The sequence below is a fragment of the Tachypleus tridentatus genome, chromosome 7 (genome assembly GCF_004210375.1).
Source record: "Tachypleus tridentatus isolate NWPU-2018 chromosome 7, ASM421037v1, whole genome shotgun sequence".
Classification (NCBI taxonomy): Eukaryota; Metazoa; Arthropoda; class Merostomata; order Xiphosura; family Limulidae; genus Tachypleus; species Tachypleus tridentatus.
Genome location: NC_134831.1, coordinates 161302596 through 161315726, shown reverse-complemented (window position 1 = coordinate 161315726; position 13131 = coordinate 161302596). Strand labels below are relative to the sequence as shown.

The 13131-nt window shown below is 30.1% G+C and overlaps 1 protein-coding gene across 6 annotated transcripts in view; it reads left to right on the top strand.

Moving 5' to 3' along the window:
• Window positions 1–13131, top strand: part of LOC143257052 (E3 ubiquitin-protein ligase Siah1-like) — a 42113-nt gene that overhangs the window by 9562 nt on the left and 19420 nt on the right. For 4 of the 6 annotated variants that reach the window (XM_076515159.1, XM_076515161.1, XM_076515160.1 and 1 more), the window contains exons 2-5: window positions 1836–1931; window positions 4439–4603; window positions 5517–5649; window positions 11811–11917. In XM_076515159.1, coding sequence (XP_076371274.1) covers window positions 1880–1931; window positions 4439–4603; window positions 5517–5649; window positions 11811–11917 — 457 coding nt within the window. In that variant the 5' untranslated portion in view covers window positions 1836–1879. Of the gene's footprint in view, window positions 1–1372; window positions 1529–1835; window positions 1932–4438; window positions 4604–5516; window positions 5650–11810; window positions 11918–13131 lie in introns of all 6 variants that reach the window. The other 2 variants (XM_076515162.1, XM_076515163.1) reach the window with 1 other exon arrangement.

The window sequence follows — 13131 nt, the reverse complement described above, 5'->3', positions numbered from 1 at the left end:
CTTGTTTCCATAAAGATTGGAAGTTGTCTTAACTAGACTAAGCATTGATTACAGTTTTTTAACTTGTTTTATTTTATCTGAGACTGATGTGACGTGTGACACTCAAGTCACAATAGTCCACATTTTGTTGTCATGCTTTTGTTACAACCATGGGCAACAGCACCATTTCAGACATGTTTTATCCACAAGTTTGTCCATGATGCTGGACAGTGTCATTGGCAATGGTGACACTGTCCACATTACAAATGTTTTTAATTTTTTAAGGGTCATTGGCTTTTTTAATACTATTTAAGCTTTTAATTTAAAAATTGGACTTTGTTTTAACATGATTCCTTTTTATGAATTTTGGAAATTTTACTTTATTCTTAATTTTTTTACTGGTTGTTTGATGCAGATAGCCTAGTTGCTTTGCTCCGTAAAATGCCAACCAACCAACCAACCACTAAAATCTGTATTTAGGTGTGTTCTTGAAATATTTATTTTTGAATTAAGAAATTAACTCATAGAAAGTATTAAAGTTATACAAATGGATTTCAAACTTATTAATGTAAATTCACAAAATAGTAGTTCAATAACATTTTTAATGCATGTCAAAAAATGTGATGATATGGCCTTTGACCAAAATAATTAATCCAAATAATTGAATAATTGAAATTATGGTGAGATAGATTAACATCATGAAAAATAATCAACTAATTATAGTTGATGTTTGCAACTGTTACCATTTTTGATTATCATTATTATCCAAGCCCTTAAAACATTGGCACTATGATTTCTTGTTTTTAATTTTTACAGTTAATTTCTGGTTTCTTCATTTTAATTAATTGGCATCACAACTTGTGAAAATAATCAACTCAATGTTATAAGTGTTTTCACTTAATATTTTCAGTTGTTCTGTGTAAGTCTCATGAGTATATATAATTAATTGAATGTAATCAATTAATGTGCCTGATAATTAATCAAGTTGCAAATTCCACTGAATACCCTTTTCTAAGATTAATAGTTGTCCAGTAATATCATAAATACCCATCTATCTATATCTACACCCAACCTTTTCTGTCAGAATTCTTAAGTTGTTTATTGAACTCTCCCAATCCTGTTGTTTCTACTACATCTGAAACTAATATATTCCAAAGGTTTGTCACATTTGTAGGTTCTAGTTTGAAATCGAAGTGGTGTGATATATGCAAATTAAATGGCTACTTTGCAGTGTTAACAAACCTTGACAGGTTTTAGGAAAATAAGACACAACGTTCTATATTAAGAAGTACAGAGTAGCTCTTGTTAATTGTGTATTTGTGTGGCTCTTTTATAATGTGGTTTGAACTTACCATCTCTGGTTTTTCTTGAATTTAACAAACTGTTACTGAAGTGGTATTATGGAAAAGATGATGATTGACTTAAAAAGAAAGGTTCAGAGCTACAGAAATATTTCTGGGTTTCAAACATGTAAACTTTGAAGAAAGACCTATGGGAGATTTGCTGGACTATGGAAGGATGAGGTTCTTGATGAAATAAGTGTAAATAGGTATGGGTTTTCACGCTTTGTAATGTTAGTAGAAATATTTTTGTGCTTGGAGTTGTTTACTTTTGGAATGCTTTGTCAGAGGATGTGATGTATGCTAGTCATCTTAACTCCCATTAAGTTTTTATTGGATAATTTTATTGTTTTGTTGGTTCAGTTTCTTTATCAGGTGAGGCTTCTGACATCTTACAAATGCAATTCTTGAAGATATTAATGTTGTTCTTCTCATAGCATGTTGAACAGTAATGTACATGAACAGGTATTCTCTCTCTGTGGTCTGTTACCTTCACATGTATTTTATTTTTTACAGGTCAAAGCACTGAGCATACCTGTACTTTGTTTTTTTAAACAAGCATGAACCATCCCAGTTTGAGTGGTAGTAAGGTGAAGACACATTTCACAACTGGTAAGATTCATTTTTATTTTTGTTGTTGCTCTTTATTTTATGCACTTTCTTCTGTAGAGGCCATTTGGTATATGTATCAATTTCCAAGTGTAAATGTAATACAAAAATTAATATTTAAAATAATGGTTTTTCAAATTGATATTACAGATAGCATTGTCAAATCCTGGTGTTTTGGTGAGAGTAATTATAAATTAATAGAAAATATAATCAACTGAAATGTCACAGTGAAAGTCACCTGTTAAAAATGACATAGTGGTATATAGTCATTTAGCTGTTTTTGTAGTTCAAGTAATTTTCATTTATGAGCAAGTTAGTGATAAATCAGTTTACAGTAAAAATGGGTGATAATTGCCTAATAGAGAAATATTTGTAGAAATACATCAGTGACTGCACAAACCACTTATTCAGCTCAGATGTAGAGGATGATGCTTCAGTGATCTTTCACCTTTCATCTGTGTTATAGTTGTTGAAGCAGAAAATACCATAAATAATTCTTTTGCAACTTCATGGTTTCTATTAGAGGAGTTTTATATCAGCTTTGGTAGACAAAACTATTATATGCAAGACTGTTACTCTGAGGTGGAATTGTCAGGAACCTCAATAGCTGTCAGAGCTTGATCTAGCCTTTTTCAGAACTTGTTTTTATCTCAACTATCGTTTAATGCAACTGAACTTTTCTTTTTTAACTTTTGTTTTAATATTCGCTCTTATCTTTAAGTGTTTTATGTATATATAATGCATATTATTTATGATGTTAGAATTTCATCTGTAATTTTTTCTTAGTCTCAAAAGGTTTTTTCATGTTTTAGGTATTTCTTCTGTTTAATTATTTAAAATTTTCCTTTTTTTCATGTTTTACTTCTAGTATTTTTTAAGTAGTTTTTCACTTCAATATTTTTTTGTGAAGTTTTACAAATAATTGTAAATATATACAAATTTGTTTATACTTTGTTTAGACTTTAACTGTGGTTATAGCAGTGCCAATAGTATCATTGATATTAGTTTTAAAACAGGATTGGAACAAGATCAGTTAGTTGTAGTTTGTTTGTTTTTCAAAATATGTTGATAAAATCCAGAAAATAATTTTCAAAAATCATTATCAGTTTTTATGTAATGCTTTAGTAGAAGTCTTTCACCAGACTACATACAGGGTCGAGTACATGATATTACAATTTTGAATATGCCGGTCAACAAGTCATGACATACAAAATGGATATAAAATTGTAGTAAACAGAATGTATGAACTAAATTTTAACATTGTTAGGTGTTTAATAGGTTGTATGATGTCATCACTTTTGTAAAGGGTATGTAACATGACTTTTCAATGCAAAACATTGATACAATCAGATCATAAAGATTTGTTCAGGTTGACTATTTAGAATTTTGAAAAAAAGGGTATCTTTTGTACTCGGTGTCATTGTAAGACAAAGGAATGTGGATCAGTTTGGAACTCATTCAGATGGAGACCTGTAACAAGTCATACTTCAGCCATGATAAGTAAAGTACGATAACTTATAAGTGAGAATCTACTAACACAAAGATAAGTGGCAAAACCATATACACATTTTAACAACAGTACACAATCTAACCAGAAGAATCTCTTTCTGGAAAAGTGGTGTGAGCTGTTTGCATGACATATTTAAATGTAGCAGCTTGAAAATGAAATGGTATTCATGCTATTCCATACAGAGAGACACTGCTGAATGCAGTGCCAATGGATTTCTAGAAGTGAGATTGCACAGTTGAAATGGATACTGAAACATTGTCATCTTTGCACTCTAGATCAGTGCTTCTCAACCTTTTCCAAAATCATTCATGCCTATAAGTTTTCCACATTTCACTCGCCCCTGTTAAAAAAAAAACTAAATTAAAGTGCAAAATTCTTGATTATGACTTTGATACACATCAAACTACAACTGGAATAAATAATTAGTGATGTTTTTGCTCTTGAATTTGTTATATAATTGATAATATGCATTCACTCTGACATTCACCCTGATTCTGATCTTGTTAACATCTGAGTGAACCATTAACCCAGTTGAGAAGCAGTGCTCTAGATGGATTATGGAAGAATGCAGAAAGTGTGTGCTTTAGACATGCCATCCTTTAACAAAGACATTAACTGTAATGACATGTAGGAGAATCTAAAATTGTTACAATATAAAATACTTAACCTTTGTTTGTAACTCAAAGTGGACATATTGATCTTTAACATTTGACTTTATTTTCGAAAAGTTAGAGAAATGATGTATATGAAAATTGAGCCATATTTTCTGTGCACTAAATTCTAACTATATTTGTTAATAAGGGGTACTCATAATAACTAAGAGTAATATGTTAAAAGTTTATTTATGAGATTAATTAGATAGTAGCCACTTGTAATTTTATAAATAATCCTTTCCCTGTCTTGTTTAATTTTTTAACTTTTTTGTTAAATAATGTCAAGAAATTGAAAATTTGTTTAAAAAGTTTATTATCATAAACTGTGTATCATTTTTTTTTACCAGTTATGACAGCTCCATCATCAGCATCAGACCTGGTTAGCCTCTTTGAATGCCCTGTCTGTTTTGAATTTGTTCTGCCTCCTATTCTTCAATGTCAAAATGGACATCTTGTGTGCTCCACTTGTCGCCAGAAGATCACCTGCTGCCCAACTTGTAGGGCACCAATTGGTAAAGTCATTGATTTCAACATTTATGATATTGATGTCTAAGTACTGACAGATATTTCATTTGATCATTATTCAAGGCTGGTAGCAATAATAAGTAATTGGAATATATTATCTTTCACTTTTGATACAGATTTTAGTTCTTCAGGGTTTGGACCAATTATTTTTCTGTGCTATAAGGTATTTTTTATGTTATTATGTAAGACAGCTTTCTACTATAAAGTATTCACTCATTCTTGTTGTAAGATATATTATTTAAGTGAATTAATTTTTCTATCAAGATCATTAATCAAAATCTTGAGAAATAATTTTTTTCTATTTCAAAGTTTATTGAATAATTTTGAAACTTGAGAAAGGACATGTGCTTTAGACCTTGCTTCGAAACAGTTGTTAATAATGTGAAATATATTCTTTATTTCCATTTTGTTATTCCAAAAGAGTTTTTTATGCAATGTCTGTTAGTTTAGATATATTGTAGGGTGTTTGATGGTTATTACCTAACACTGAATTGTCAATCTTTTTTTTACAATTTTGTAACTGCTTGTTTTTGCAAAACAATTTTTCTAAGATTGTGGCTATTACATAAACGTTTTTTTATGCTGATTACAGGTGACATCAGGAACCTTGTAATGGTAAAGGTGGCCAGTAATGTCGTTAATGATGATTACAGGCAACATCAGGGCCTTGTAATTGTAAATGTGGCCAGTAATGTTTTTAATGATGATTACAGGCAACATCAGGGACCTCTTAACTGTAAAGGTGGCCAGTAATGTTTTTAATGATGATTACAGGCAACATCAGGGATCTTGCAATGGTAAAGGTGGCCAGTAATGTTTTTTTTTAATGCTGTTTATTAGTAATGTCAGGAACCTTGCAATGGTAAAGGTGGTCAGTAATGTCTTTTATGCTGATTACAGGTAACATCAGGAACCTTGCAATGGAAAAGGTGGCCAGCACAGTAATGTTTCCTTGCAAATATTCAGCTTCAGGCTGCAATGCTCAGCTGTTACACACAGATAAACAAGATCATGAAGAAATATGTGAATTCAGGTAAGTTTCATTTATTTAAACATTTTCTAACAAGACCAAAAACCATGGCTCTCAAACATTTTATATTCATAAAACCTGATTTTATTTCAAATAATCTCTGTGGTCTGCAGTAAAATGTATTACATAACTATGCTTCCTCTTCCTGTCTGTAGCTGTGCCACTTCTCCATGTGTCATAGATTGAGAATGCTTTTCTTCTGTGTATATGTTCTTTTTGGAGGCTATAACAAAATCTTGATACATACTGATTAGTAAAATATGAAATGTTTCATAATTTCTATTTTTAACTCAAGTTTCTGATGGCATTTTAAAATTCCTTTTTGTATATTTACTGCATTTACATTAAAAACTTAAGCCATTTAACTATCAGTATACGTTATAATTCAAAATATTTAAGTTTTAATTACTTTCCTTCAAAGGAAAGCTTTAAAAAAAACACTTAAACTGAAGTTTATCTGTCACATGTGTCACATACTGTGAAGAATATTGTTTATAGCAATGGTTCACTCTTAGCCACTATTTAACTGTCAATATAGATGAGTGTCTAGATATGTGGCCTTTTGATGTGCAAGATACAATGTCTCATAGTTGCATTCACTGGGAAAGAGAAGTGAGTCTTCCAACCATTATTAAATGCCAAACTCACTTTCTATATTTTACCCAGAGATTTACAGCATACATGTAGTTAGTGCACACAAGTGTATATATTTGTCAGAAAGAGCTAAGTTTACATTGTATTTCACAAGTGGTTAATTTGAAATTGGTGCACATTTCAAGTTGAATTAGATGAAAGTGCTGTTGGAATTGTTGTCTGCTTGATCAGATGTTGGAGTTAGTGTTTTCTAACCTAAATATGCTGTAGTCAGTTAAATTGTGTTTAGGTCTTAATCTTATATCTTAATTATGAATTATGTTTCAAAAATCTTTATTGAAGGTTTAATGATTTTTATAAATTGAATGTTTTGTTGGCTGGATTGTGAAAATGTATTAACAAGATGGCATCATTTGTGTGTGCAAAGCATTAGTGAAACAAGTCTGTATAATAATAATAATAATAGTCCCACAGCTACCAGTTGATGTACTGGTATAATTGGTATTGAAAAGGATAATTAAAAATAAACTGAGAAATGTAAAAATGTTAAATTATGCATATTAATAAAACAAATATCAAAAGACTTCTGTGAAGAGGTAAAAGGTATATATGCAGTATACATTTTTAATTCTTAATTTTAAACATTTTGTTGCACTGCATGTTGAAGATATTAGGTAGAGTTAGTGATATAGTAGAGAAAATGGAGAATGAAGTATAAACATACTTTAATATATTTCAGATATTCATTTTAGAGGTCATCTTGGTTATGCAAATGAAATGTTGAAACTATAAGATAAATGGTATTTTTATACTAATAAAAAATCACCTTGATGATGAACTATTCATAGCGATTGCAAATAATTATATTAAATAATAATTTTTTTAACCTTGAAATAGTAGAAAATATAAATACTAAATATATTTTTCTCATAATACGTGCTTTTAGGAACATTACCAAATTTTGAATAATTTTATCTATTAGTTTTATGTTTAGAATGAAATATGATGAGAGGCATGTTACCTTATAAACAATTTAGAGACTGGAAGCCAAAGGTTTAATTTTTCTGTAGCTTTAATGCTCAGATAGGTTGGAAGACTGGTGGTGCTTTATGCAGAGAAAACTTTCAGAGATATATATATATACATATAAACTATTTGTTTTAACTTAGAGGATTGTATTGTTGTTTAACCAGAAGGAGTTTTGTTTTAATGTTAAAGTTATGACTTCATGGTCAGAACCTTTTTTAAAGGTTTTTGAAATGGTTTGAGCAGTATCAAACATGTAACTTAGGCTGGAATAGATGAAGATTGATTATTCAATTTGCAAGTTTGTTAATGTGTTACTGTAAGCTGGTTATTTAGTTTAGTTTCTTAAATATTGAACTTAAAACATGGTGCTGTCAGTCCACTAGATTGATTGTTAATACTATTACCCACAGTGAAAGTGTTTTTGCACATGTTGTAAAGTTTTGAACAAAACTCCCACCTTTACAAATAATGTGCACTGTGCCAGTATATGATGCAATCAGCATTAGACTATACTCTACCACCAATAAGAGGCAACAAATCTTTCATGCACACTAGTCTCAAAGCATGAGTATTTTTAACACGTGTTTTCTTGAATATATGATACGTTTCTATGAAAGGAATGTTCTCTATTGTCATTAACTTTGTGTCATAGATTTGGCAATATAAAAGTGACTCCTCAGGTGTTTCAACAGATAAGGGTAGACCATCCTTTTCCCACTGGTGGCAAACATGTATCCTTCATTGTTGGTGCAAGTGGAAAACATGAAAGAAAACAGTAAAATTCATAATCGCATTAATGTTTAATTTAGTTCAAATTTGTCCAAATATGATTTCTCACATTCATGTTTCTGAAACCTTCCAAGATCCAGATTCTTCTTTGTAGGAGTTTTCCTACTTTACTTAAATGGTAGCTAAAAGTACTCTTAATAGTGTACATTGTTACTGCCATTGTATATCATGTGATTGGTTATAATCCTACCTTCATCTTGAACCTACAACTCAGTTTCTACATATCTGAACCTGTGATTGGAATGTTTCTCTCTTCTAGAGCACCAGTTCATTAACTCTCTCAACACAATTTGGTTAATTTTACCAATCATGTGATCACTTTGTACTCATTTAGTCTTTATAATTTTGATTCTACTAACTTTTAATATGGTATGTATATTTTCATAAAATTTTGCAGTCTTTCACAAAAAAAATATTTTTCAGTGAAATACTTTTAATAAACTAAAAAAAGTTGTCCATAAGTATATCAAGTATCTTTTTTAACTAATTCACATGCAAAGTGATTTTTGTGTTAAAATTAAACACTTCATTTCAAAAATCTTAGATTTTCTTTATGTAATGTTTAAAAACCTAAATATATTTTGAATGTTTGTTTTCAGTGAAATTTATATTTTTCTTGTTATATCCTCTACCATAATTCTATACAAGGCTGGTCAATTTGACTGACCTTGTGACAAAAACAAAATCAAAATCTATTGTTTTATTGGCTTATGATTAGTCTTTGAACCATTCATGTCGTTATAAATTGTAAATCATATGGAGCTCACATCATGTTACATTACCCAAGTGTAACCTAAAAAAAAGATCCCTATTTTTACGTTTTAGTTACTTTTATAATAGTAAATAAAGAATAAACATGAAAAGAAATAATATGCTTACCTTATTTTTTTTGCTGTTGACTGTGATGACACTTAACAAGAAGTACAGTATGTTTTTATAGTAATGGTTCTAATGCAATTAGTAATTTTTATTTAATTAAATAATGCATCAAAGAGCATAGAATAATAACTTGCAAAAAAAAGCAGATAGTTTTCCTTAACTATCACAGTTTTTTTGGCTTTCTAACTATTTGACAAGAGCTATTACAAGTTCATCCAAGCTAGTTATTATATTTCCCATGGAAACAAAGCTTGTACTAAAAACAGAGAAAATAGTAATTCTCTGTACAAAAAACAATGTAATATAATACATCATTTGATAGATGAAAGCCTTTGCTTTATATTGTTTATACATAATCTAGGATTATGAATAAGAGAGAACTATTAATAAATCTTTAAATAGAGGATGTGACAAGTGGGTATAGCAACAAAGGTCTGACTTTCTGTATTATGGCTCTGTAACCAAACATGGTTGAAAGCTATAAAATTTATGGTTTGTCTGAGCAGTGGTGGTTTAATACTGAGTAATTTGCATTATATTTCATACTTGTTGGAAAGGTGGTAAATAAAATAGAGAAGAGGGGATGGCCAGAGAAAATGTCATTTCTCACACTAATCAACTTCTAGACTAATATTATAACCAAACTCCTTAAATGTTTGGTATTTTATGATGGAATATTTCTCTCCCTCAGTCTTCATTGAATGAAGTAAAAGAAAATGTTTTACACCCATTTGTTTCTGCTGAGATGGATTTTTTTCATAACATTGCATTAGCAATAGATATATATATTTTGCTCAAGAACATTTAAAAAAGAAAAAACAAAGGATGGATTTTCAACTTGTTTAACTTACCAGTTTTTCTTATAATTATTGTAACTCATTGAACAATCTCTCAGTGTGGGATGTTTATGAGATGGTGAGATTATTCCTGTTTGGTTCGTGCACTTCTTCTGTGTTCTCATTTGTACAAATTCCTGCAGTGGAAGAACCCTTAATTAAAAATATATTTTTTCTTCTGAAAAATAAAAATGTTGAGATGTTCTTGTTTGTTCAGATTTTGTGTAGTTTCTAAAATGTTTTTCACAAAAATACTGAAATGTTATCATATACTGTGTTATCATTTATTGATATTACAAAGTATTCATGAATACATTCCATCATATTTGTATTTAAATACATAGTGCTTTTCCTATATTTGTTTTTGTATTTATATTCATAAAAATATATAAAGTATTTGTATTTGATTGCTTATCTACATTATTCACCCCATCCCTGTCCAGAAGGCCAGACAACAAGATGGCTCCAGAAACTTCAGCTGTATAATTTTAACATTTTGTTGCCCTGGATAGAACCATGGAAATGCTGATACATTACCATAAAAACTGTCTCATGAAAGAATGTGAATACTGAAAAGCGGAAACTAAAAACAACTTAATTTGTGATAGAACATAATCTCAGATGAGATCATCCACAGATAATGGAAAACTGTTCTGGTGTAACATCCAACCAAAAGATGTTTAGATAGAAAAATATAAGTATTAAACCAGTTATTCAGTAGACCAGAAAAGTTGCAGAACAACATGGCAGAAAGAGACTAAATATAGCCCAAAGCAAGGATATATTGAGCATGATGGGATTTTTTATGCATACCTATAAAAAGTCTTGTTATATTGAAAAATAAGAAGATAAAAGTGTAGAGAAGTTATGACTTCATTTGATACTTTCACAGTCACTGTAAATGGAAACACTGTCATTTCCTTAGCTTTCCAACAGTTGGATGCTGGGGTGTTAAGAAGACACAAAAGGGGATAAGAAAATGTAGTGTTGCTTTTAGGATGTGTACTTTGTATATTTATGCTATTTTTATTGCCACTGATGCAAAATAATCATTTGCTTGTGTACAGGCTCATGCAGAAACAAAATAGAAGCATGCATTTTAATTTTTCTTATACACATGTCCTTTGAAATGTATTATGAGTGATTTCATAAGGATAGATCACTATTGTAACCAGAAAATTCCAAACAGTAATTAGTTCATTTGAATATGCAAATAAATGTGATTGGTTTTGTTATGAATTCATTTGAAAATGGTGGAAAAAATGAAAGGTACAGAGATGTTCAAGAAATATTTGATTTTCAGAAAAATTGCTATATTCTATCAAAATGATGCAACAATAGCATTAAATAAAGGAAAAAATGCACAGAGTACAACTGCAATGTAAGTTTTGTCAGTGAGTACTTGGATGTCTCAATGAAAATGGATTAATCAGATTTAGCTTATGGTACAACCTTTTACAATATTTTTAGTACATACACAAATGAAACAAGATACAATGATTCAGTTTACTCTTTCTTCAAATAAAAGTTACTGGAACATTTTATGAATTTGACTCCTGAAGTTTATACCTGCTTTATTACATGGATGGCTTATTTGCTGGAAGACAGTGTGGGATTTGGCTCACTTGAGAGAACTTAATTAGCATTTCTACTGTTTTTGATTATTCCTATAATCCAAATATTTGTGAGAATAATCTGTTAATTAAATGAAATTGATTTAATGAACTTGAGTGCAAAAACACATTCTGTGAAATGGACTTTGAGACAAAGAAAGAAAAATTCTGTAAAATGGACTTTGAGACAGTGCAAGAAACAGAATTGTGATTTGGAAGAGCTTTGAAAGAAAGAAACATTGACAAATAACTGCTACTATTAAGTTAAATGAAGAGTTTCAGCTATTTTCTGAACTGTGTAACTAATAAAATGATTCCAAATTCATAGTTCACTATCATACTAAGAAGAAATTTCATTTGTAAATGCTAGTTCTACTGTTTCAGCATACTGATTAAATATTTGTTTTGTCAATTGTTCTTGTAGACCCTATTCTTGCCCTTGCCCTGGAGCATCTTGCAAGTGGCAGGGTTCTTTGGAACAAGTAATGACTCACCTTCTTGCTGTCCACAAATCTATTACCACCTTAAAAGGTAAGGCAACATAGTAGTGTAATTGTATTTGCTTGCTATCGAGTTTTTAACCATTATTCCATTTTTTTTTTATTTGGAGTATTGTAATAAAAGTCTACCCTGATCAGAATATAACATCAGTATATCTTAAAAGTTAATTATAGTAAATTAATAATAGTTAAATTTGTACCCCATAAACTTGATTTGTAAGTGACTTGAATAAAATTGATAATAAGTAGAATTTCACAACATAACAGTTTGTAAACACTGTAGATATAAATAGTATCTTGACCATTGGTATATCTGTGGTATGCCAGTTGGCTTGATCAAGTAGCATCTGTACCATTGCTATATCTGTTGTATGCCAGTAGGCCTGATGAGACCTGGTTTGGGGGCAAAAGGCTCTTATGACACTGGATATAGTAGACATTGTGTGGTTAATGTGTTATCTTCTCATTTTACTTGTGGGTTTTACAATTTTATAGCTGTTTGAACTTGACAGAATTGTGTATGTATTTAATAGGCTGACTCTTGTTTCTAGAGGAATTAAGTTGAAAACAAATCAGTTTGATACATGAATTTCTCAATTTGAGGATACTTTATGTGATTTTCTGTGTCGAAAGGGGGTGTAGAACCTTGCATTAAAATCATGTATTAAACTTGGTTCTGGTTACAAACTGTTAATTAAAAACCTTCTCTGACTGGAACTGTCTCTTGTTCAAAGAAAAACAAAACATGGGAACATGAGATATATATTCAGACATACCCAAGCTTTTATTTGGCAAGTTAGGTTTTAACACTTTTCAAACAAGGCATGAGTGTCAAAGGCGAAGTCATTGTGTGTTTTGAGTTGCATTCAAAATTTTATTGAACTATTTTATGAGTTTGTCATTAAGTTTGGTATCAAACTGTAAACTATAGTTCAGCTTTTCTTATTTTACATTTAGTTTCTTAATTTAAAATTAAGTACTAAAAAAAACACCAAAATATTGATTTTTGTGTGTCACGTGGTGTGTTGAACGAGCACTGGCTCAATTTAGATGTTCATGATGTGAAATTACAATGTATATAGTTTTGTACAAATTAGGAACTCAAATTACTGATATTACAAGCTAGAATATAAAATAAGAACTTCCTGTCTTTTCTATTTGCTGAAATATTTCTCATGTACTGAATAAAACAGTGGCCTTACCTTTATTCATTTTAAAAAGTCACTTATATACTCTTATGTCTAT